Source organism: Lissotriton vulgaris, chromosome 8 (assembly GCF_964263255.1).
Source record: "Lissotriton vulgaris chromosome 8, aLisVul1.2, whole genome shotgun sequence".
Taxonomy (NCBI): domain Eukaryota; kingdom Metazoa; phylum Chordata; class Amphibia; order Caudata; family Salamandridae; genus Lissotriton; species Lissotriton vulgaris.
The window spans coordinates 1,484,016,224-1,484,038,942 of record NC_141696.1 but is presented as its reverse complement, the minus strand read 5'-3'; the positions used below and the strand labels follow the sequence as shown (position 1 = coordinate 1,484,038,942).

General features: G+C 47.4%; 1 protein-coding gene across 1 annotated transcript in view; it reads right to left on the bottom strand.

Moving 5' to 3' along the window:
• Positions 1-22,719, bottom strand: part of MAEL (maelstrom spermatogenic transposon silencer) — a 1,196,692-nt gene that overhangs the window by 245,701 nt on the left and 928,272 nt on the right. Inside the window, exon 9 of the mRNA XM_086935541.1 lies at positions 12,027-12,089. Within this exon, the coding sequence (XP_086791667.1) occupies positions 12,027-12,089 (63 nt within the window). The remainder of the gene's footprint in view (positions 1-12,026; positions 12,090-22,719) is intronic.

The window sequence follows — 22,719 nt, the reverse complement described above, 5'->3', positions numbered from 1 at the left end:
AAACCAGCAGCAGTGATGTCGTCGGGCGTCGTTCAGAAGGCCACAAGCCAGCCGGCTAGTAGCCAAACAACGCGGTGCACAGCAAACAGCAGAAGGGCCCCACGCAGATCGTGGAGATGCAGGGAGGCTGATCTTGGGTGCTGGAGCTGCGCAGGGTTGGGGCTTCTCGGACCCCAAAGCACTCACCAGTGGAAGACTCGGTGGGCTTGTTACAAAGAAGTCGTGCAGTCTTGGCGATCGTCGGTCCCTCGAGGTCTCGTCGCACTCACGGTTCTCAGCTTTGCTGTAGAGGTGAGTAGAGGTCAGAGGTGCCAGGGAAGCCGGGTCTCGTCGAGCTGGGTCGTCGGATTCGTGAAGAAGGACTTGCAGCAGACCGCAGTGTTCTTAGGATGGTGCCCGCTTGATGCAGGGTGACTACTCCTTAGCCACAAGGGAGAATCTTGAAGAAGAAATCTTGATGTCCTTTCGCAGAAAGTCGTGTCTTGATTCCAAAGATGATCTAATTTGAACAGGGGGCCCGCTCCCATCTTTATACTAAAAAAGGGGGCTGACCCGGTGACTAGGTCCTGCCTATGGGTGGGACTAGGAGGGGGGTGGTTACACCCCTCTGTCATGCCGGACTTCCCCCAGGCCAGGGGCTGGTGTGCCCCTGGAACTGGTCGTGACCGGCCTATGCGTAATGAGCACCGGGGTGCCACTCAGCAGTCACCTTCCTGTAAAGCCCTGCCTACCCAGGATACACAAAACCATGTCTGGGACGGTGCTAGCACCGCCCCGGACAGGAAACCCTTTGTCCAGGCCTCACTCGCTGGAAGGACTCCCAGCAGCAGGAGGTCAGACTCGTGTCTGTGGTGGCAGCATCCATTTTGTGGAGCGGAGGCTTCAGTTAACTTTAACCGGGGTTCACAGTTACATACATGTCGTGTCCCTCTAGAAGGGTGGAATGCTAACCCCGTCGCCAGAATTGGCGAGGGGTTAGTATTCCAATTCGTATGACACCTTACTCGACATGTTTTGATAAAGCAATACCAAAGTTAGCATTTAACCGCGAGGATTATAATGCACTTAAGAGTATATGGTATGCGATATCATGGAACAGCTATTAGGACTTGGTTCCGCAAGCTGCAGACAGGCTCAGCTCATGCCAGAGCACCATCTCACACGATTCCAAGCACTCTGCCTTCAGGATTGTCAAGGCCTGCCATAGGAGTGACTGATAGGAATCTGTGTGTCCATTTTAGGGTTAGGTATAGGTATACTACACCTACAGCAAAGGGTGATTACACGCCTTTGCCCCAGCTGTCATGCAGCCAGTTGTGTCAAATTTAGGAGGCCAGCCAGGGGTGGCATAATACATAATAATACATGCTGCAGCCCCTGGCAGCCCTGGGTACACCTATGCCCTGAGTTACAGGGTCTGATAAGGTGGCCCAGTACCAATTGGTAAATGCACCTAGGGTACATGTCGTAATTTAGAAAGAGAACAGCCAGGCTGTGGGTCTGATTGGCAGGCCCACAGCCAGAGAAAGTCGTAAACCAGTGAAACAAAAGCAAAAAATCTGGGTGATCATAGGATTGCAGACCCTACTCTCCTACACTTAGGAGGAACAGGAGAAGGGGCTTCAGTATCGTCTTCTTTTGTTTTTATTGTAGACTGTTAAATGTCGTGTATCAGGGTCTAAATACAGTCTTTGTTAATCTGGGTACACTGGATCTGGATGACAAATCTCTTCCTCTACTGTCCGTGGCTTCGGCGCTGAGGATTTTGGGTCGGTTGCCTGCTTGTCTTTATTCTTTGTTTTCGGGTCGAGAGTCTCTTTAGGCTGGACGTCTTTTGTATGATGGGCGGCCTTCTTGGGGGATCAACGGCCTTCTTGGTGGTCCACGGCCTTCTTGGTGGTCCACGGCCTTCTTGGGGGTCCACGGCCTTTTCCGTATCGCCGACCTTCTTGGGATAGACGGTCTTTTTCGGATCTGCGACCCTCTTAGGGTCGCAGACCTTCTTGGTGTCGACAGGCGTCTTTGGGTCGACGGCCTTTTTATGGTCGACGACTTGGAGTTGAGCATTCTTTGCCCGACGCGGAGGCCACTTTAGGAGCAGTTTTGCTCGTTCCCGGGGTACCGGAAGGCTTGGGTGTGGTCTTCGGCTTCTGAAGTAGAGTTTTGTGTCGCGGCTAAGGCTTTTAGGCAATTCTTTGACCAGAGGCTTGAGTGGAGGTGGAGGCGGGGTAGGGGCTTTGGTACTCACAGTTTGCCCCAGTGTGATCTGGTCATCGGAGTCCGATTGGCCCTCTACGGTGACTATTTCCAGATCTTCGGAGCCCTCCGCCTCTGGGAGTTCATGCAAGTCATCGAAAATGTTTTCCGGTTCTGGTGACTGCCGCTGCATCTCTTGTCGAGCAGCTCTTCGGTTCCGGATCGTTTTCTTTGACCGGAACACAGCATAACTGGACAGTGTTCTTCGTTGTGCTCCAGAGATAGGTACCTGTTGCATACTCTATGCTTGTCACTGTGTGGAAATTTGGATCCACACTGGGCATTTTTTAAACGGTGTCCTTTCCATTAACAGGAGGCCCACGTGGTGTCGAAAAGGCCCAACGGCCCGCGTCAATGACTGGATAGAAGTGGAAGTGTTGTCGAGTCTAGGGATACCGAGCGGAAACAATACCGTCGAATGTAGAAGGTTTTGACCTTAGAAAGTTGGAAAACATGGGTCTTGAAGTTGGAGTTGTCGAAGTACATCCGAACCCAATGGCGGAAATAATCTGAAGATGAAGATGCCCATGCGCACTGTACATTTGTACCACCAACACACACAGTCGCACCTGAGATCCTAGCCTTTGAACAAGCTGTGTTCAAAGAAATAGAACAAATGCAGGAACCGACCCCCTATAAGAATCTGTCCGCTGATGAATTTAAGGCTATTCAATCACTTAAGAAGAACAAGGAAATCGTCATAAAAAATGCGGACAAAGGGGGCGGGATTGTGATCCTTAACAAAAGCGATTACAACACAGAGTGTCGGAGACTCTTAAGCAATAGCAACAACTACATTCCTTTAGAGGTGGACCCGACCAATGAACTAAGAAATGAAATCTGTGATCTAGTGTCATCAGCGGAAAGAGACGGCTATATCTCAAAGAAAGAGGCTGATTTCCTAACAATGTCTGAGGGACGGGTCCCTTATTTTTATGTGTTACCAAAAACACATAAAAATGTACAACCCCCTCCGGGTCGACCGATAGTTTCGGGCCTGGGATCCCTCCTGGAACCTCTTTCACAGTATTGTGACTTCTTTTTGAAACCAATTGTACAATCCACAACCACGTACCTTAAGGACACCAAAAGTTTTCTGTCTCTGCTCAATACGATTTCTCTACCAAATGCTCCGTGTTTCCTTGTCTCGATGGACATCGAGAGCCTGTATACCTGCATTCCGCAGGATGAGACCATAAAGGTGGTCAAGGAATCGCTGGACCAAGCAATGTGGGATTTCAACACCTCCAGGGAGTTTTTAGTCGATTGTGCCACTCTGGCTCTCAAACGGAATTTCTTTGAATACGAAGGCCAACTTTACCTCCAAGCCACCGGAACATCAATGGGCAGCACTTTTGCCCCATCGGTAGCTGGTCTTTACGTATATGATTTTGAGTCGAAGCACATCTTGAACCCCACGAACCCATACGGTAGTAACATCACCGTATGGCGTCGTTATATAGATGATGTGTTCATGATCTGGCATGGGAATGAATCCACATTACTCGACTTCTACACCTGGATCAACACGTTAAATGATCACCTGAGGTTCACGCATGAACACTCCCGGGACGAACTCACGTTTTTAGACGTTACCATCAAAAGGGAGGGCAACCGACTGGAGACAAAGACATTCACAAAGCAGACAGCAAAAAACAACTTGCTGCACTTCACCAGTTACCACCCCAGGGCCCTACGGGAGAATCTCCCGTATGGGCAATACCTAAGAATACGGCGCAACTGTAGCACCCTGTCCGCATACAAGCAGCAGGCTAATGTGTTAACTGAAAAATTGGAGAAAAGAGGATACCCATCAAGGATCCTGAACACCAGCCAAAAGAGAGCACGGAATCAGCAAAGGGAGGTTCTACTGGCAGATAACCCCACTTCAGAGGTGAATGAGATTCCCCTCACATGCGTTACCACTTTTAATCCTTTATCAAACGCAGTGAGTAATTGTGTATCGAAAAACTGGAGAATCATCACTAGCAGTAAGGCACACTGGCAAAAACCACTTTTTTCCTACAAAAGGTCCACCAGCTTAAAAGACTCATTGGTTCACACACGACCAAGATACAGTAACAACAATAACCAACTACCGAGCGTTCTTAACGCTTGGGGGCTACCACCAGTGACAGGTCATCACCCCTGCGGTAATTGCAGTATATGCCATCTGACTTCACATACGAAATTCCTGGACTTGGCGGATGGCACACGCTGGGTGCAACGTAACCACACCAACTGTAATACGTCAAATGTAGTTTATTTGATCACGTGCAGATGCAAGTTACAATATATTGGGATGACATCCAGACGTGTCAAAACAAGAATATGCGAACATCGGAGCAATATTCGTTGTAAAAAACACGACAACGAAACTCACTGCACATTTTCTACAGACTAACCACACACCCAATGACCTCGAATGGACCATCCTAGAACACCTGGAGGGCAGCTCAGAGTCCCTATTATTCGAGAAAGAACAACGTTGGGTGTACTGGCTGAGTACCAACACGAAAGGCCTTAACGATGATATACCTTTGGGGACGGTGTTACGTTGATGAACAGTAACCCAAGTCCAATAATAATCTGGATGTGTTTCCAGATTCGAGGTGGATTCTGTACACCCTAGTTCAGGGACTAAGTCCAAACTGTGCCGCAAAGACAACCACCCATTTCATTACCAGCATTTCTTTATTTTAATGCAGGACCTGTGCACATAAAATTCCCCATTTTAGGTGGTAATAACCATACCCCTCCAGGAGATCATCAATCTCTATTTAAATGTGGGACCTGTGCTCAGAATATCTTTCTTTGCCCTAACTGTAAAGTCATCACTTTAAAGAAACTAAAAGACAAGCAATAAAAAGGATTTTTCGACATCTTGCCTGATCAGCTGTATTACTCTATGATCAGACGATTACTTTGCCTTACATTTACCATGTAGATTTAGAATTGACAACCAATTGATAATTTGTGGTGTGACAATACCGGGAATCGAACACCCGACCTTGAAACTAACAGCTCCGTGTTGCCGGTTCACTCCACCCCCACGTGGTAGCTAGCAACCAATCAAAATAGCTTTCCGTATGAATTTGTGCCTATGCCTTTAAGACGCGATCTTTCCTCCTACGTCATGCACCCACGAGGGCAGGTGCGTCCAATCAGACCCCTTGGTCTTTTAAACCAACCGGGTGCGCTTATCTTTCATCGTTCCCGGGAGACAGCCATAGTCCGTGTAGGTACACGGTGGGGAGCCGCTGGCGTGGAAGTAAGTGATATTCGATTGCAAACGTGGTGGCAAGTGCCTTTTCTGAGATGATTTTTGATTAAACGATACCACTTACTCAGAAACCGACAACCACCCTGATTGTTATTTCACTGTTGGCAGAATAGCGCCGCGTGAAATCAACCCAGGCTGCCATTTCCGAAGGAGCACAATTTGTTCCCTCAGAAAGTGAGTTATTTCACACTTTCCATTACGAATTGCCTTCCTGATATTAACTCGAAGAGGGCTCTTCTGTCTATGTGTGCGGATGAGGACGAGCAATTTCTTGGGGATACGCTCGTTTATACCGTCACCCCCCGTTTTCTGAGCTTCCTGTGCTCACGCTGGGAATGGGGTCCCTGGCCCCTTACACGTGTGTGTGTGTGTGTGAATTTAAACATCTAAGAAAATACTTGCGTATACTCTCTTATCACTGTGGTTTTTAACTTTACCGCCCCAGAACAGAGTGGCATATTGCTCGATCCCACTGACCCACGAGCATGCTCGGGACACGGACTCATACACTGGGCTGGTTCTGACAGTGAATTTTGGTGCACCTAATTAAGGAATATAAGGTAGCACCCCAACATGGGTGTCACACTAATTGTGCATGATACCCACAGTTGAACTTACATGAAACCAATGTTGATAACAACTTTGCTCAGAAGGAATTAACCCTTCTCTTTCATGTTTGTGGTCTTGTTCTTGTCCCTTCTTTTTCACAGGTTCCCGTTTTTATACACCGCTACCAGAGTGAGTAGTGTGGTGGAGATGGAATGTTCTTCCATCCTTTGACTTTAAATAAAAACAATTTTTTTCACACTTAGAGCCTCACGGGAGGGTGCACCTTAGAGAGTGCACACCACCGGAGGACTTATGTTGTAGGTCCTGAAGAAAGCTGAGCTGCATGCAACCTTAACAGCTGAAACATGTCGACCAAATTTTACCTCTGACTTAGGACTCCGGTTCCTTAATTAAGAACCGTGGGAGTCCGCTCACTTTGTTTTTAACCAATGCGGGTTGGCCATTATTAAAAAATTTTCTAAAGGCACAACCTTTGCATTTTTTAATTGTTTAATACACTTTTGCACTATCACGTTTAGTCACTTCCTAAGGGCACTGTTGCACCCACCACATCCTGCTCCGCTGTAATCAGGCGTCGTAGCACGCTGGGGAGACATTCGGTCACCCCAGCGGGGACCCGATGATGAAGCATGTCACCAACTAGTGGTGAGTGACGGTCCTTCTAAGAACTTAGGTCCTTCCCCCCACCCACTAGATGGTGACTAGCAAACACCCTGACTTTCTTCCGTTAGAAGACGGTCGTCCGGGCCCCCCTAGGGATTTCTAAGACTGCCCCACTGTATTCTCTGCACGCGTGTGAGCATTGATCACGCGAAGCGAAGCGTTATTTCATGAATCCATTGCGATTATCACTTTTTGTTTTGCACTTGAGTCACTCCTTTGTTGTTTATAAAATACATGCGCACTGTAGTCCAGGGGAGGAGTCACCTATCTCGTGATACTTCGAAGACTCTTCCAAGAAAACAAGGTGCCCAACACTAGGCAGCGATCTATGCGAAGATATGAATTCAGCAGCCCACATGCCTCGAACACTTGTTTCCTTACTCCAGTATTTGAACTTTTATGGATTCTCTTGCTTGTATCAGAGTAGCTAGCACATTTTTGGAACAATGAGTAATATCAAACTAGGAATAGTCATAGTAAAAATATATAAAAGACATTTTCAATGGTCAATAACATACTTAGAAACTCCAGAAAACAAACACATGAGGTTAAAAAGTGTGCAAGAGCTGCTAACACAGTAACATGGAAGGAGGGATGAAAGGGAAAGCTCACCACTACGGAAAGAGGTTCCTCAGTACTGCTTGGCTGACCGATGTGTCACTCTGCGTCGCCATATCCAGGCAGTAATGTCTTGTAAAGGTACTGCTCCAGGTCGCTGCACGGCAGATCTCCCGGATAGGAACACCAGCAAAGAGGGCGGGAGAAGAGGAAATCGCCCTCGTGGAATGACCACGACTCGAACTCCCAGGGGCTTGGCCGCTGCCTTGTGACAATATTGGATAGCATTGGTAATCAACATTCGATCCCCCTTTTTGGAAAGTGGAAAACCCTTACAAGGGTTGCTGAAAGACACAAACATTTGAGAAGACTTTCTCAAGTCTTTAGCCCTTTGAAGATAGAACTTCAAGCACCTCTGAATGTCCAGAGAGTGAAGTGCTTTCTTTGCCGGAGTAGCCGGTTGAGGGAAAAAACTCTTAAGAATTACCAGGTCATTCAAAAGAAAGTCAGAAAGAACTTTAGGTATGAATTTTGGGCTAGTACATAAAATCATTGTTCCTTTTTTGAACTGGAGAAAGGGTTCTGAAGCTAGAACAAGCACTACCTTCCAGGAGAGGAATTGCAGCTCTGCCTTGTGAATAGGTTCAAAAGGAGGCCTCATAAGCTGGACGAGAACATAGTTCAGATGCCACAGAGGAGGAGGAGGAGGAAGCTTGACTGGAGGGAAAACTCTGAAATGTCCCTTGAGAAACTGTTTAATGATCCTTGCTGACCAGAGTGAAGGGCCTGCAGACCTGCGTCTGAAGCGAGAAATCACCGCCAGGTGCACCTTGATGGAAAAGTGAGCCAGTCCGCTTTTGCTAATGAGACAATGTATGGAAGAACTGCATGCAGCTCTAATTTAAAAGGATAGAGACCGTTATGCTGGCACCAAATACAGAAACGTTTCCACTTTAATCTGTAAGTCTTATTTGTACTTGGGGCTCTTGCCCGAGAAAGTACTTCTTTACATTCTGCTGAGATATTCAGCCCACAAAATTCTCACTGCTCAGGAGCCATGCCGAGAGCTGAAGAGACTGAGGCTCTGTATGACAGACATGGCCCTGGGACACAGTCAGCAGCGAAGCAATCGGCTGCAAAGGAAGAGGAAGGTCCAGGGAGAGAACTTCCCTTGTATGTAGTTACCTTTTCACCTCGCTCCTCGGAATGGGAACTTGCGGTACTGCAGAGTTCCTAAGGATTTTTCGGTTTCTGTATCCTTTTTAATATCTTGGAGCGCATCATCAATATGTTTTCCCAACAGCGCTTCCCCATCAAAAGGTATATCCAAGATTTTGTTCTGGACTTCTGGGCGGAACAAAGTAGGCTGTAACCAGCCCTGTTGACAAAAAACCACTGCTCCAGCTAAGGAGCGAAAAGCCGTTGTTGCAATATCCATTGCACAATCAATGATTTCCGCCGATGTTATTTCGCCCTCCTGAAGAATCCTTGTAGCTTCTTTCTTTCCTTCTTCCGGCAACTGATCAAGATAGGGGGATAGTTCACACCACATCTTGCGATCGTATCGTCCAAGTATAGCCAAAGAATTAGCAGCTGTGACTAGCAGGATGGACATAGATGAAAATCTTTTGCCTACATTATCCAGACGCCTGCACTCCCTATCTGGAGGAGTGGTAACGGGAGCCAAAGGATTTCTAGATATCCTCTGGGCAGCCTGCGAGACCGGTTTAAGTTGGCTGGTCAAACAGGCTGGGCTACCCTCCGGAGCCTTATATTTTTTCTCCAGACGAGGTAGAACTATAATAACCGTGGCTGGATTTTGCATCACCTGTAAGCCTTCCTCCCACACTTGGCCCACAAACGGAATTGACCTCACCAATTTCTTATAAGGCTCCTTAAAGTCATAAAGGAAGCACTCCGATTGAACCTTGGTGATGGGCAGTGCGAACCGTTTGGCGGCCCACTTCATTAACTTATGGAAACCCCCTATATCTAAAGGGGGGAATCAACAGGTGCCGGAGCAGGAGGAGTTGGATCTGGAATAACAGTCATCCCACTCCGCATCTGGAATCGTGACATTTCCTTGGTCGTCAGAGGTGTTATTTTGGATGGCAGGCGGAACATCCTGCGCTTCCAGCATTGGCTATGGGACGAGCAGGAGGAATAGTAGTAACCGGTACTCCTACTGAAACAGGAGGCTGTTTTGCAAATCTTTTCCTGTGACCCAAGAGCATAGCTTTTAAGTCGGTCGGTAAGGAGGAGGGCATTTGGACCATATCCTGATGATAGTCCTGTTGATATTGAGAGGGAGGACCATACTGTTCAAAATCCTCTTACTCCCCTTCGGAATCAGTCTTCTGGCATTTTACGTGAAGTTAAGAAGGGCTATCAGCATAGCCAAAAGATCATTCCTCCTTGTCCAATTCCTCTTCTTCTAGGAGAAATGCAGAAGGTAAAGGAGTCACCCTCCTTGGCGAGGTTATCTCCGGTGTGATTTTACGTTTTTCGAGCAAAATTGAAAATTTTTCAACCGTTGACGACGAAAGAATCGTAGACGAAGAAATCACTGTTGAGGTCATAGTCGACGACGTTGTTGGCATCGTCACACTTGTCGTCGACATCCTGGACGACGTAGTCCTCTTCAACACCATCGTAAACTATGCAAATACCACCAGCTTGGAAGTCGTCAACACAGAGCCCTGTGCCAGAACCGATGATGAGGAAACCATAGTCGACGAACCAGTCGACGGGGTGAAAGATGAAGAATACTTTTAGAGTTTTCGTTGACTGAATCGATGACAGCGTTGTCAAGTGAGTCTTCTTTGATGATTTTGCCTCAGAAGTCAACAATGATGGCTTTCTGAAGGTCTTTGTAGCTGCAGGAGGTGACGTAGGAACAGAACTGGATTTCCTCTCAAGACTCACTTCTTGTGATAGCCCTTCCCTCTCCTTTACACCTTGGTGAGGAAATCCGACAGGACTAGCCCTTTAGATCTATCAGAAGTCTTTTTCAGGGCCTTACCAAGGCATTTCTCAGAAGGTGAAGGAGAAGCTCTACCCCTTTTTACAGACCTTCTGGAAGAGGTTGCAGAAGAAGTTTCGTTGCTGTCACTGGCTCCTTTCTTGACTTCAGCTTCTGGAGCCAGGTCAAAAGACGCCCCTCACGATCACGCAAAGTCTTAGTAGAAACAAAGTTCCAGGAAAAAACTGAGCAGAGCTAAGTGGAGACTCCGTTGCACAATGTGCAGTAGAAAATCTGAGGTTCAGAGCTTCTCTGAGTAGCGTTCTAGGGGTGAGGCCAATCTGATTGGTTGTTAATTTTTTTGGTCTCTTTTACAAAAAGAGGTGGATATGTTGCAAAACAGGAATGGGCCTAGGCCTAGGTTCTGTTTTAGTGATGGTTTCTATTGCTATTTTATGTATACCGGGGACACCCATTCTGACAACAGGGAATGATATAAGCATGGGAATCTATGAGAGTTCCAATACTGGAGTAATTCTGCTGCCCACTAGGTGCCCATGATAGTAAACGGGCAGACTAGGTGGGTTTGGAGGCTGTGGCTACTTGGGCAGGAGAGAATCTTGGACTGACCCAACCTAAAGGTACCTGACCCACAGGTACCATGTCCAAGCAGAGAGTGGGAAACTTCAGTAACGCGGTGGCTTGGCAGGTAAGGACACAGCTAGAAGCCCCTTCCGTGGCCACGAAAGGCAGATAGTGTGTGACAAGGGGCCATAGAAAGGATGCTTCGACTCTCTTCTTATGGCAGGACTTACCTGCATGACCCAAAATCCGAGTACGACGAGCTTCTCAGACTGCTCCGGGGGACTGTTGACTGGGATCTGGATTGTCATATAACGAGATGCCAGGAGCTTGAGTGATTGCTCCCTGAAGGCCTTGGGGTGAATGGCGCAGCAATCGGAGCAGGCCTTTGGGTCATGGTGAAGCTCAAGGCATCAGTGGCACACAAGGTGCAGGTCTGTCACAGACCTCGATTGGTGATAGGCACCGCAGGGTTTAAAACTGGCCTTGAAAATTTCAAAACAAAACATTGAAAAAAGTTTGTCAAAAATTGAGTAGGGGTAGCTATTCCAGATATGCACTGACTGGCATGGAGAGAAAAGAACTGACGTCACCGGGCTGTGGTTACACCTATATACGCACCGTGCACGTCACTTCCGGCGCAGACATCACCCCGGGGAGCTGAACGATGCCACCGACCAGCACACAGAGGTTATGGTCAAAATTATTCTGGATCCAGTCTGATGCCTAGGGATAATTCTAAGGTAAGGAATCTATGGCTAAACGTCTTTTATCAGATATCACTTTACCTCGGGTGCCTAACATCCTTGTCAAACATCATGCCCCCAATAAACATGCTTACCTGGGGGCAGAACACACACAAGAGTAACACTTTGGCACAGCAATGGCCGAGCAAGGAAGACCCAAAGCCCCTTTCTGCTTATATTATAATTAATACAGATATGATGTACTCTTGTACTTTTGAGACTTCAACAGGTTGGAGATACATCTTAAGCAGTCTCTAGATCAACCTAAGAATGACAGCCAGTCCCACTGATGGAAAAAGAGCCATAGTTCCCTGATTTAGAATGATCAGCTGTTTTCTAGCATAATTTGTGCACACAAATTTACATTTGTAATGATTAAATCAAAAATTAAAAGGGCTAAACTTACGCAATCTTTTTACAAGATGCCAATGCACAGAATAAAACATCATTCTCTTCATGCCATTTGCACCTGTGGAGAAAGTAATACAAGAGCTTGATATAGTCATATAACAAGAATAAAAGATTACTGAACTTCTGTGAGAACATATGAATCTCACTCTTGTGCAAAAGTGCATTAAAGGAACCACACAAATGTACTAGTCAAAAAAAGGATTACTTTAATATGGAAGCAACAAATGACCAATAAGATGAATTGGTTAATTGCATGAAAACCACGACAAAGAAGCTATTTAAGAGGGTCGGTCCTAAGACTTCTGGGGATCTGAACAGAAGGGACCACTATAATTCGCATAAGATGGAACCACACAGCAAGTGACAGAGGCAGTGACATCCCAGAAAGTATAATCAATTGACAATTGATTATCTTGCTCTTGTCGCTCCCTGAGTTTTTGGATTCTTTGTTTTAGGAGAAGGTGTACCCATTCTCAGCCTGTCCATGCCAGCCCATTGTTATTGTTATTGTGCATATGACAAGGAGTTGGATGAATTTTTGTATAGTCACCATCAAACTTAATTTGTACACACCAACCCCAAGTCTGAAGCAGCCTCTGGAGTAGAGCACCAGTGAGCAAGCCATCCAGGCCAGGGGCCAGTTAACCAGCCGCAGGGCCATTGGTCAAATTTGGGTTTTCCGTCTCCTTGCCTATCTGAGCCTGGACCCTTTCCCTGGGTCTCAGAACACTTAAGTCTTGCAGAGTGTCTTAAATTCTATATTAGTTCACAGGGCACTTGGGCCACACAGAGACATAGTAAGATGTTTGCTGAGGATAGGAGGGCAATTAGTCATATAGAAAATGTTTGGGTATTTGACTCCATTGACATCTTCTCTAAATCCGATAATTTTAAACGACGGAAATAGAATGGCTGGATTAGGTGCTTATAACTCTAACCAGGCCTCTTACTGTCATTTCGGTCTCTGGTTCAGTCACTTTTATATCCATCTTTCCTCTCAATGCTGTACTCTTTACCTCTCAATTATCCAGCCAGCCTCTCAACCTCTCTAGCTATTCCTGCCTGTCTCTTAGCCACATCACCGTCCCTCCCTCAATTCTTCACACCTCAACTCTCCACTCAGTCTTTTATCTTTGCTACTGGTTCAGCCCGCCTAAACTCAACTATCAATTTTCCTTTCCTCTATTATTTTATCTGCTGTTTCTAGTTCTGCCCCTGTTGCATAATGTCTCCTCTTTCTCTTTCCCTTTCTCCACTTACCTTCTCTGACTAGTTCTGCCCCTCTTTGACCTCTACCTCCCTGACCGATTCTTAATCTGTCCTCTCTCACCAATCCTTTCAATTTCTATTGCTGGTTCCTGCCATCCAATATACGCCTTCCCCCTTCTGTCTCCCTCCTCTAAACTCTTACCATATTTTAGTGATTGTGCTCTCTCTCATCCACCTGTTACAATTGCTTCTCTGTCCTGTCAACTCTGCTTATGTTCTGTAGCTGGTTCTGCCTAACTTATATTCACTCCCCATATTCATACTGGTTCTACCGCATTTACATCCACATCTCCGTTACCATCGTCCTGAGGCGTCTTTTCTTGTTGATTCTACCCCTCTTACACCCACCTCCCCCTCCATACTATTAGTTTATTATTGCAGCTTCCAAAGCGCATGGTGACTCCATTCCAGAATGTCCCAGCGCTGAATTCCTTCAAGGCTAAAATCCTAGGGAAAAACTTAATTACGTAGGTCTAACGGGTGAGAGATTTTTGTCTTTTAACCCTTTTGATGCTGATGACGAGCTCAGCTCGTCATCACCCACGGGTGTCGTGTACTGATGACGAGCTGAGCTCGTCATGGTGCCACTAAAATGGCATTTTCCAGCACAGGGGGGGGGGGGGGGGGGGGGGGGGGGGGAAACGCCCAGCAGCCATGTGGTTAAATGGCCTCATTTTAAGATGTTTCCTGAAAGCTGCTTCTGATCTTCACTGGAATATCAGTGAGCAGCACAGCCAAAGCACCGGTCAATGGGCTGAAGCCCTTTCTCTTTATGGCTGGGAGGCCCAGGGGAGGCCCAGGGGAGGGTGCCCCCTCTTTTGCGCCTCACAGCGCTTAACCTTGTGACAGTGAGGTCCTTGAAAACCTGGCACAGTGATGCGAGGACCCCATGAGTGAGAGCAGGCTTGGGGCCCTAAGAAATTTAGCTACTTGCAATTAGCAGTCTAAACAAAATAATATACATATCACTTTATGCCCAGGCAATATTTTATGCAATTTCAAAACTCAAATCTAATAGGAACTCATAATGGCAAGTCTCCAGGAGCAAACCATATCAGCAATTATTTTCACAGAGCCACTTTAAAGAAGCAGACCTCAGTGCTAAAAGGAAAAAAAAGGATCAAAAGAAAAGAATGAAATGCTGATAGTCGAAAAATTGATTAGCCAGTTACAAACCAGGGACTCCAAAGGGTTGCCTAAAAAATAGATCTTTTTTCTTAAATTTCATTTCAAACTTGGTTTTGGACACATTACGTTTTGAATTCCCGTCGCCAACAAATCACTGTACACTGGTTACTGTAGTTTTAACTGACAGTTTTAAAAGGATGAAGGAGGGGTTTTTCATAAACACGGAGCGGTGCACAACAACCAGTATATAGAATTCTGTATAAGGTAGTGACACAGAAAATTGACTAATATGACAGGACCATTAAATAAGATCTGAGTGATTAAGAACTTTAAGCAAAAGATAGTCTCCATCCTGGTTCTAACGAAAGAGGCTCCCGCTGGCGAACTAATTTGAGGAAGTTGATTGACAAATATGCATGAAGTGCAGATAAAAACCCTGCCTAGTGCAAAATGTGTAAATGACCTTCCGGTAATGCAGAAATACTTAAAAAGTTCAATTTCACATATTCTCAACTTGTCAGTCATACCTGGATGTTGAGTATCCAATCTAAACTTTAACCACACAAAAAAAGATTTTCAAAATGTTCCAAACCTGGCTAAACGTCATTAACCTGGATGGGTCTGAACCCCAAATTTCAACCAGGACTAAGTTCTCTGATTTAACCTGTACACTGATCTCACCATCAAGGAACACACTGCCAAGAAACTAAGACAGCCTTGTACCAGCTCTGAGCTAAAGAAAGAGAAAATATTCCTCCCAAAACACATTTTCAAAACTTTTGTAGAACGGTTTGTGCTCTTGCATCTAGATACACACACACGGTGAGTATATTAAACCGTAGGAGCAACAAGCAGAACATCCATTTATGCTTCTTACTGCCCAGCAACTGTCCCACATAGATTTCTCAGGAGTTTGAACTCACGATTCTACATTCATTAATAACAATTACATTACAACATCTACACCCTTACAGACAAGAAAGAGGTAATAAACACTTATGTAAAGAAATCTGAAAACAAACACAAATAACAGTGCAAATATACAATATATTATACCACCCAATGACCTCAAAAGAAACTACAATATTGATAAAGGATTAATAAAAATACAGATAAACTAAAATGTAGTAAAACAATGATGTAACTAGAAACAAAGTAACTTACAATCGTTTGTTAACCACTGCATAATCTCTAGTCTTAGCCAACATGGTGGTTTCCTAATCCTCCCACTGTAATGTAATTGATACTTGTATAGCACACTACTCACCCGCAAGGGTCTCAAGGCGCTTGTACGAATATCGCTGTGGAACCCATCCTGGCTTTCCCTGTGAGGCGTCCACTCTTGGGCACCCCCAAGGTGGAGGCCAGGCATCCTTAGCGTTGTGGGGGCCGTTGTGGAGATTAAGCAAGCTATTGCCCAGAGTTGCAGAGTGGGACTCCATGATTGAAATAGGCACCGAGGCGAGAATGATCAGGTCCGTGGAATTTTGAGCCCAAGACCTGTCGAGGTGGGGAATTGAACCCTCCTCCCGGGCTAGACCTCTGCATCAGGGTCTGCCGCTCTAATCATTGAGCCACACTTCTCCACTGTTTCTTCCTCACATGAACCCTAGGCCCTTCAGGTGCTACACCAATTACATCCTGCACATTATCCATACACCAGCACATCACCTGTATCAGTACACGCTGGAACATCAGAATGAGAAACATCCTACAGCATCTTCTGTGTGCCGACATCACTTCCACCTGAAACGCCATCAGATGCCTGTATTCACTTTTTCACAAATTCATCATGTAACAAATCCTTATCTTCAGTTTCCTCATAATAGTTCCTTCCAGCAGCCTTTAATTGCAAAGGAAGTCCCTTTATATTCCACATCTTCACAGTCCTTAACTTGACAGCATTGTGTAAAACTTAAACCACTTCATCCGGTGCATAACACAGACTCCCCTTTGCAGACCTTGCCTGCTTCCCGGTAACTGTCCCACCTAGTACCCTAAGGAGCGGGAATTCCAATTTTACAATCCATTAATAAAATAACTACAAAAGTGGCGTACAAACAGAAGCAGGCTTGAAATAGGGCCTGATGCAACAAGACATCACCCTCTTTTTCATGGAAGTGAACTGGTTGCCCTTGCCAACCTGCACTAGCTTCATCATTTAAAAAGCTAGCAAAAGGTACAACCCTGCAAATAAGGCCAACATGCTCCCTTTCTCGAATGCTCTAGACAAACAGGAACCAAAACACGATCAGAGTGGAGTTGAAGTGCAAAAAAGAAAAAACAGGCCTATCTATAACCTCAGGGTCTAAAATACCCTCCCTGCATCCATTACGACTACCACAATTCTGCTCCAATGTAGAAATAGGCTGAATAAACACCTCTTTATAGAAGATAATATAATGATGAATAGTCCCCCATAATCCGCTCTCCAATCATAGTTTGAATGTCATTTTTTGCTTTAGACCCCAATAGATCGCTCTGCGGCCAAGTTTGCACTACGTAAAAAATATACATAACTAAGGAAAATGCTACTTACCCAGTATGCATCTGTAGAGCTGTAGAATCTCACGCTTATGCATAGACCGCCATCTAGTGTTGGATCCAAATGTTTGCACTTTGTTTTTCTTCAAAGAAGTCTTCCTATTCACGAGGTAGCGGACTCCTCCATTCAGTGATAGTGCGCATGGTCATAGACTCCATCTTCAGATTGTTTTCCCGCAGAGGGTGAGAGAATGGATAGTAGTAAAAATAGAGAAATCCATGTGTATGTATGAATACTAACAAGAGAACCACAGCAGCCACATGTAGTGTGGGAGGAGGTGGGTGGGCACATGAGATTATAAAGCTGTACATGCCAAGCACAGATGCATACTGGGTAAGAAGCATTTTCCGTTCGAGGCATGCGAGCTGCTTATGCATCAAACTATACAGCAGTCTCCCCTAAGCAATGGCTACCCTGTAACTGATGTAATACTATAGAGAAGTAGAGAGGCGCACTCAATGAAGTCAATGTTCTAAGAAAGTCCAAAGAAAAGCGTAGATCTTCTGTTCTTATTCAAAGTGTGTTCTTTATTTTCATGTACAACGGCACAGCCAACGCGTTTCATTCCCATTCGTGCCTAGGGAATTTCATCAGGGCAAGTACAAAGAAGTCGGATCCATGCGACAGTCCTAGATGAGGTCCCTCCTAGGAAACTGATGTATAAGCGAGATCACAGTAGACCAGGATGTATTCCTGAAAAAGGCTTCGTACTCAATTCCAAAGAAAAATGGTAATTTGAGACCCCCGGTTAGCTGGAAGGTGTCACTTTGGCAACTCCGGAGATGTAGTGGTTACGGATCCCGTAGGGGAAACTCCAAGGCGGAGGGGGGAGGTCGGGCTGCCCGGTAGAGTAACCGGCTCAAAGCAGGGTATAGTGCGTTAGTACGCGACGGTACCTATAGTAAGGTCTCCGTTCTCCGCCGCTCCTCCTCGTGGATATTTGGACAATGGCTACCCTGTAACTGATGTAGTTGTCTGAAACAGCGTTTTAAGTACTGCACCACAGAAACTGAACCAGTCTTGTTGCTGGAGGAGGAATTTGCTGCCGGCGGTGTTTGGAGCCTGGAGTTTGGCGCTGCGGAGGTTCGAGCTTGAGCGGGATTTTTCACTTTAGGCAAGCCCTGCTCGCTCCTGCCTGCCTGCTCACCCCCAGTCGTAGGGAATTCACAGGAGCTCGCAAGAGTTTTTGAGTTTGGATTCTGTTCGAGGAAGAGTTTGTGCTACGGAGCCTGGCGGTGGGAGTGGGGGTCGGAGCCTGAGCGGGACTTACTATTACAGGTAAATCCAGATCGCCCGATCACCCCGGTCCACTTGCGCCCGTCTATCCACCTGTTCGCACTTTGCTCCTTCCATAGACCTCATCTGCGCAGTGCAGAGTCGCACTGTAGAGCGGTTCTGTGTGGCGCCATCGTGGCTCAGGTACCGTCCTAGCGGCACCCCCCACAGGCCCAAAGGCTCATAGGAGGAGGTGGTGTGAGGTGTGGTGGCGAGAGAGCCGCAAATGAAACCTGACAGCGCGCTAGCGGTCAGAGCTGGTTCCAGAGCCTAGCCCAGAGAAAAGCCCCCTCACCCCGCAGGAAGGTGCATATACGCTCATCTTCCCATTCATTGGCTGATTGAGACTAGCATTGGAGGCGACAGCAGCAGCTGCAAGCCCGGGAGTTACTGTAATGAGTTACATAATCCTATTTGTTTAAATCATAGGAGCTGCCAAGTAGTCCAGAAGTGTTGTAACTTATTACTTGGAGATATAAACTGCTGTTTTAAAAACCGCAAATGGTTAATTTAATTTTAGTGTAACAGCAATGAACAAGTTACTTACCTTCGGTAACGCTTTTTCTAGTAGATACAATATCTGCCTGCGCCAGCAACGTTCGGAAAATTCTTCGTAGCACGCCGGCGTGGACGACGTCATAGGAGCACGGCATCGCTCGCAACTCCGTCTGACGTCACCGACTCCATATAAGGACCACGTTGGCGTGATGACGTCAGTTCCGCCCTTTTTTCCGTGCCTTCGAGGCACCCGGACGGACCAACAAGTACGTATATATGTATATACACAATGTAAACAGCACATGCAAATCAAAATCAATTAAAGTGCAAAACTATACAAAATCAGATAAATACATTTGCATACAAAACCAGGTATAGCAGAGTGGACAACGGGGAGGCGGGTGGGTCAGTGAGGAATCCACAGGCAGATATTGTATCTACCAGAAAAAGCGTTACCGAAGGTAAGTAACTTGTTCTTCTGATAGATACATCTGCCGTGTGGATTCCTCACCTTGTGAATAGAGTCCCACAGCAGTCCCCACTCCCGGAGGAGGGTGTCCACTCTGCTACACCAGGAAATCTTGGAGAACAGAGATTGCCCCGTTCAATCTCCAGGCATGAAGGTGTAATGTCTGGAGGTGGGGGTGTAGAACCTGCCCCTCCATCTGAGAGAGGAGGTCTGCTCTGAGAGGGAGACGGAGCGGCGGGTGAGAGGAGAGGTGGAGAAGATCTGTGTACCACACCCTTCTTGGCCAATCTGGGGCGACCAATATGACTTGGGCCCGGTCTTGGCGAATCTTCCTCAGAACCCGAGGAATCAAGGGTATGGGAGGAAACGCGTAAAGGAGCTGACCTCTCCAGCTCAACTGAAACGCATCCCCCAATGCTCCTTGCATCGGATACTGGAGACTGCAGAAAGACAGGCAGTGAGCATTCTCGCAAGTGGCGAACAAATCCACCCGAGGAGTCCCCCACATCTGAAAGATGTCGTGAACAACCTCCGGGTGAAGCCTCCACTCGTGGTCGGCAGAGAACTGCCGACTGAGAATGTCCGCACGTACGTTCAGGACTCCGGCCAGATGATTTGCCATCAGACAAATCTGGTGGTCCTGAACCCAGGACCAGAGACGCAGTGCCTCTTTGCAAAGACACCACGACCCTACTCCTCCCTGCTTGTTGATGTACTAAATCGCGGTCGTGTTGTCCGTCAGGACCTGGACCGACCGACCGCGAAGGGAAGGGAGGAATGCCTTGAGCGCCAGACGTATGGCCCGCAATTCTAGAAGGTTGATGTGAAGCAACCTTTCCTCTGGAGACCAAAGACCCTTGACCTCCAGATCCCCCAGATGAGCACCCCACCCTAGAGTGGATGCATCGTTATCACCGTGGCCACCGATGGTGGAAGCTGAAAAGGCTTCCCTTGAGACAGATTGCCTTCCACGCCCCACCAAGACAGATCCGCTGTAGTTTCTCTGGAGATCTTCACTGACTCCCCGAGATCTCCGTTGTGCTGATACCACTGCTTGCGGAGGCACCACTGGAGTGCCCTCATGTGCCAGCGTGCATGGTTGACCAGGAGAATGCAAGAAGCCATCAGACCGAGCAGGCGAAGGACATTCAGGACCGGAACAACTGCTCCACTGTGAAACAAAGGAATCATCTCCTGAATGTCGCGAATCCTTTGCGGAGGAGGGAATGCACGACATACAGTATTGTCCAGTACCGCACCTATGAACAGGTTGCGCTGGGAGGGCACCAGGTGAGATTTGGGCACGTTTATCGAAAAACCCAACCTGAACAACAGCTGCGATGTCTCTTGCAGGTGATGAAGCACCTTCTCGGGCGACTCCGCCTTGATCAGCCAGTCGTCCAGATACGGGAATACAGGTATCCCCGACCTCCTGAGATGTGCAGCCACCACTGCCATCACCTTGGTGAAAACTCGAGGCGCAGTAGTAAGACCAAACGGAAGGACCGCAAACTGGTAGTGTTGCGATCCCACCGTAAATCGGAGATACTTCCTGTGCGACTTCAGGATTGGGATGTGAAAATACGCATCCTGCAAGTCAATCGACACTATCCAGTCTTCTTCCAACAGCGCATGAAGAACCTGCGCAAGAGTGAGCATTTTGAATTTCTCGTGCTTGAGATAGATTCAAAATCCTGAGGTCCAGGATTGGACGTAACCTGCCATCCTTCTTGGGGATCAGGAAATACCGGGAGTAGCACCCCTGACCCTTTTCCTGCTCTGGAACCACCTCTATCGCACCTTTCTTGAACAAAGCCAGGACTTCTTCCTGCAGGCGAACAAGGTGGTCCTCCGAACAAAAACCCTGGCAAGGAGGGTAATTGGGAGGGAACTCCTGGAAAGGAAGAGCATACCCATTTTCTACGAGATTGAGAACCCAAAGATCTGATGTAACCGATTCCCAATCCCGTAGAAAATGAGTAAGCCGACCCCCCACCGGAGCCACATGATCCAGAATGGCGGATCTAGGGCTGCTTTGCTGCAGGGGGAGGGGGTTGGTTATTAGAGGAAGAGGAGGAGGAGGAGGAGGCCTGGCGTCCACGACCACGGCCCCTTTGCTTTCCTCTGTAGGTTTTATACTGAGGATTTGGACGCTGCTGCTGCTGCTGCTGTCCCTGGTTGTAGGGACGAAAATTGGATCTGCCAAAACCCCTGTACTTCCTAGCCGCAGAGCCCCTCATCTGAAGGCCCAAAGACTTGCCGTAGCCCGGCTGTCCTTGAACCTCTCCAAAGCTACGTCAGCCTTCTTGCCAAAGAGGCCTGTCCCATCAAATGGCAAGTCCAACAATGTAGACTGAACATCAGAAGAAAAATCGGAAGACTTAAGCCATGCGGCCCTCCTTGTAGCAACAGTAGAGCCCATATTTCTGGCAACAGAGTCCACCGTGTCCGTACCACTCTGTATAACCATACGAGCTGCAGCCTGAGTATCAGCAACCACCTCGTTAAAGTTCTTCCTATCGTCCTCCGGAAGCTTAGGAGAAAGTTGCTTAACAGAGTCCATTAAAGCATGAACGTACCTCCCCAAAAGGCAAGTAGCATTGGTGGACTTCAAGGCCATGCTACCTGAGGAGAAAATCTTTTTTGCAGACTGGTCCAATTTCTTAGAGTCCTTGTCTGCCGGCACCTGAGGGAAAGAGCCCGCAGCCCTGCTGGAACAGGCGGCCTGCACTACCAGACTCTCCGGTGCAGGATGCGAGGAAAGAAATTCAGGGTCATCAGGAGCCACCCTGTAACGCCTTGCCACAGACCTGGAAACCGCAGGAGCAGACAAAGGTCTCTTCCAGACCTCCTTAATTGGTTCAGTCAATGCATCTGTAAAAGGAAGAGTAGGCTCCACAATTGAAGAAGGCGAATGCAAAACCTCCGTAAGGATGTTGGGCTTGTATTCAACTGTGGGCAAAGTCAAGCCTAGCAACTCTGCAGCCTTCTTAATAACAACATGATAGGGTGCCAAGTCCTTAGAAGGAGCGTCTGAAACGGTTGGCAAACCCCACTCAGGAGAAAGTTCCAGGCCACTTGTATCTTGAAGGTCCTCAAAACAATCCCCCTGATCCTGCAACTCCCCTTCCTCAACCTCGGAGTCCATACACTCCTTCTCCTCCAAGAGACGTTGAGCTCTGCGCCTCGACCACTCCATACGGACCGAAGTCGATGGATCCGGCAACGACTCCGACGGCGCCGGAGCCGACGTCGAGCGAGGAGCCGGAGGACGGGAAGTGCCCCGATCCGAATCACCACGAGGCCGATCCGGAGTCGGCAAAGCCGCATGCGAAGTAGACAACCTCGGCGGCGCCGAACCGAGCCAAGGAGTACAAGGCGCCGGCATAAACGGCATAAAGGGGGCCGGGGCATAAGCCTGGGGCACACCCAAATTGAAAGACAAAGGACCCATGGGACCAACATGCGCACCAGAGTGGTACATTGCCCTCGAGTAAACACCAA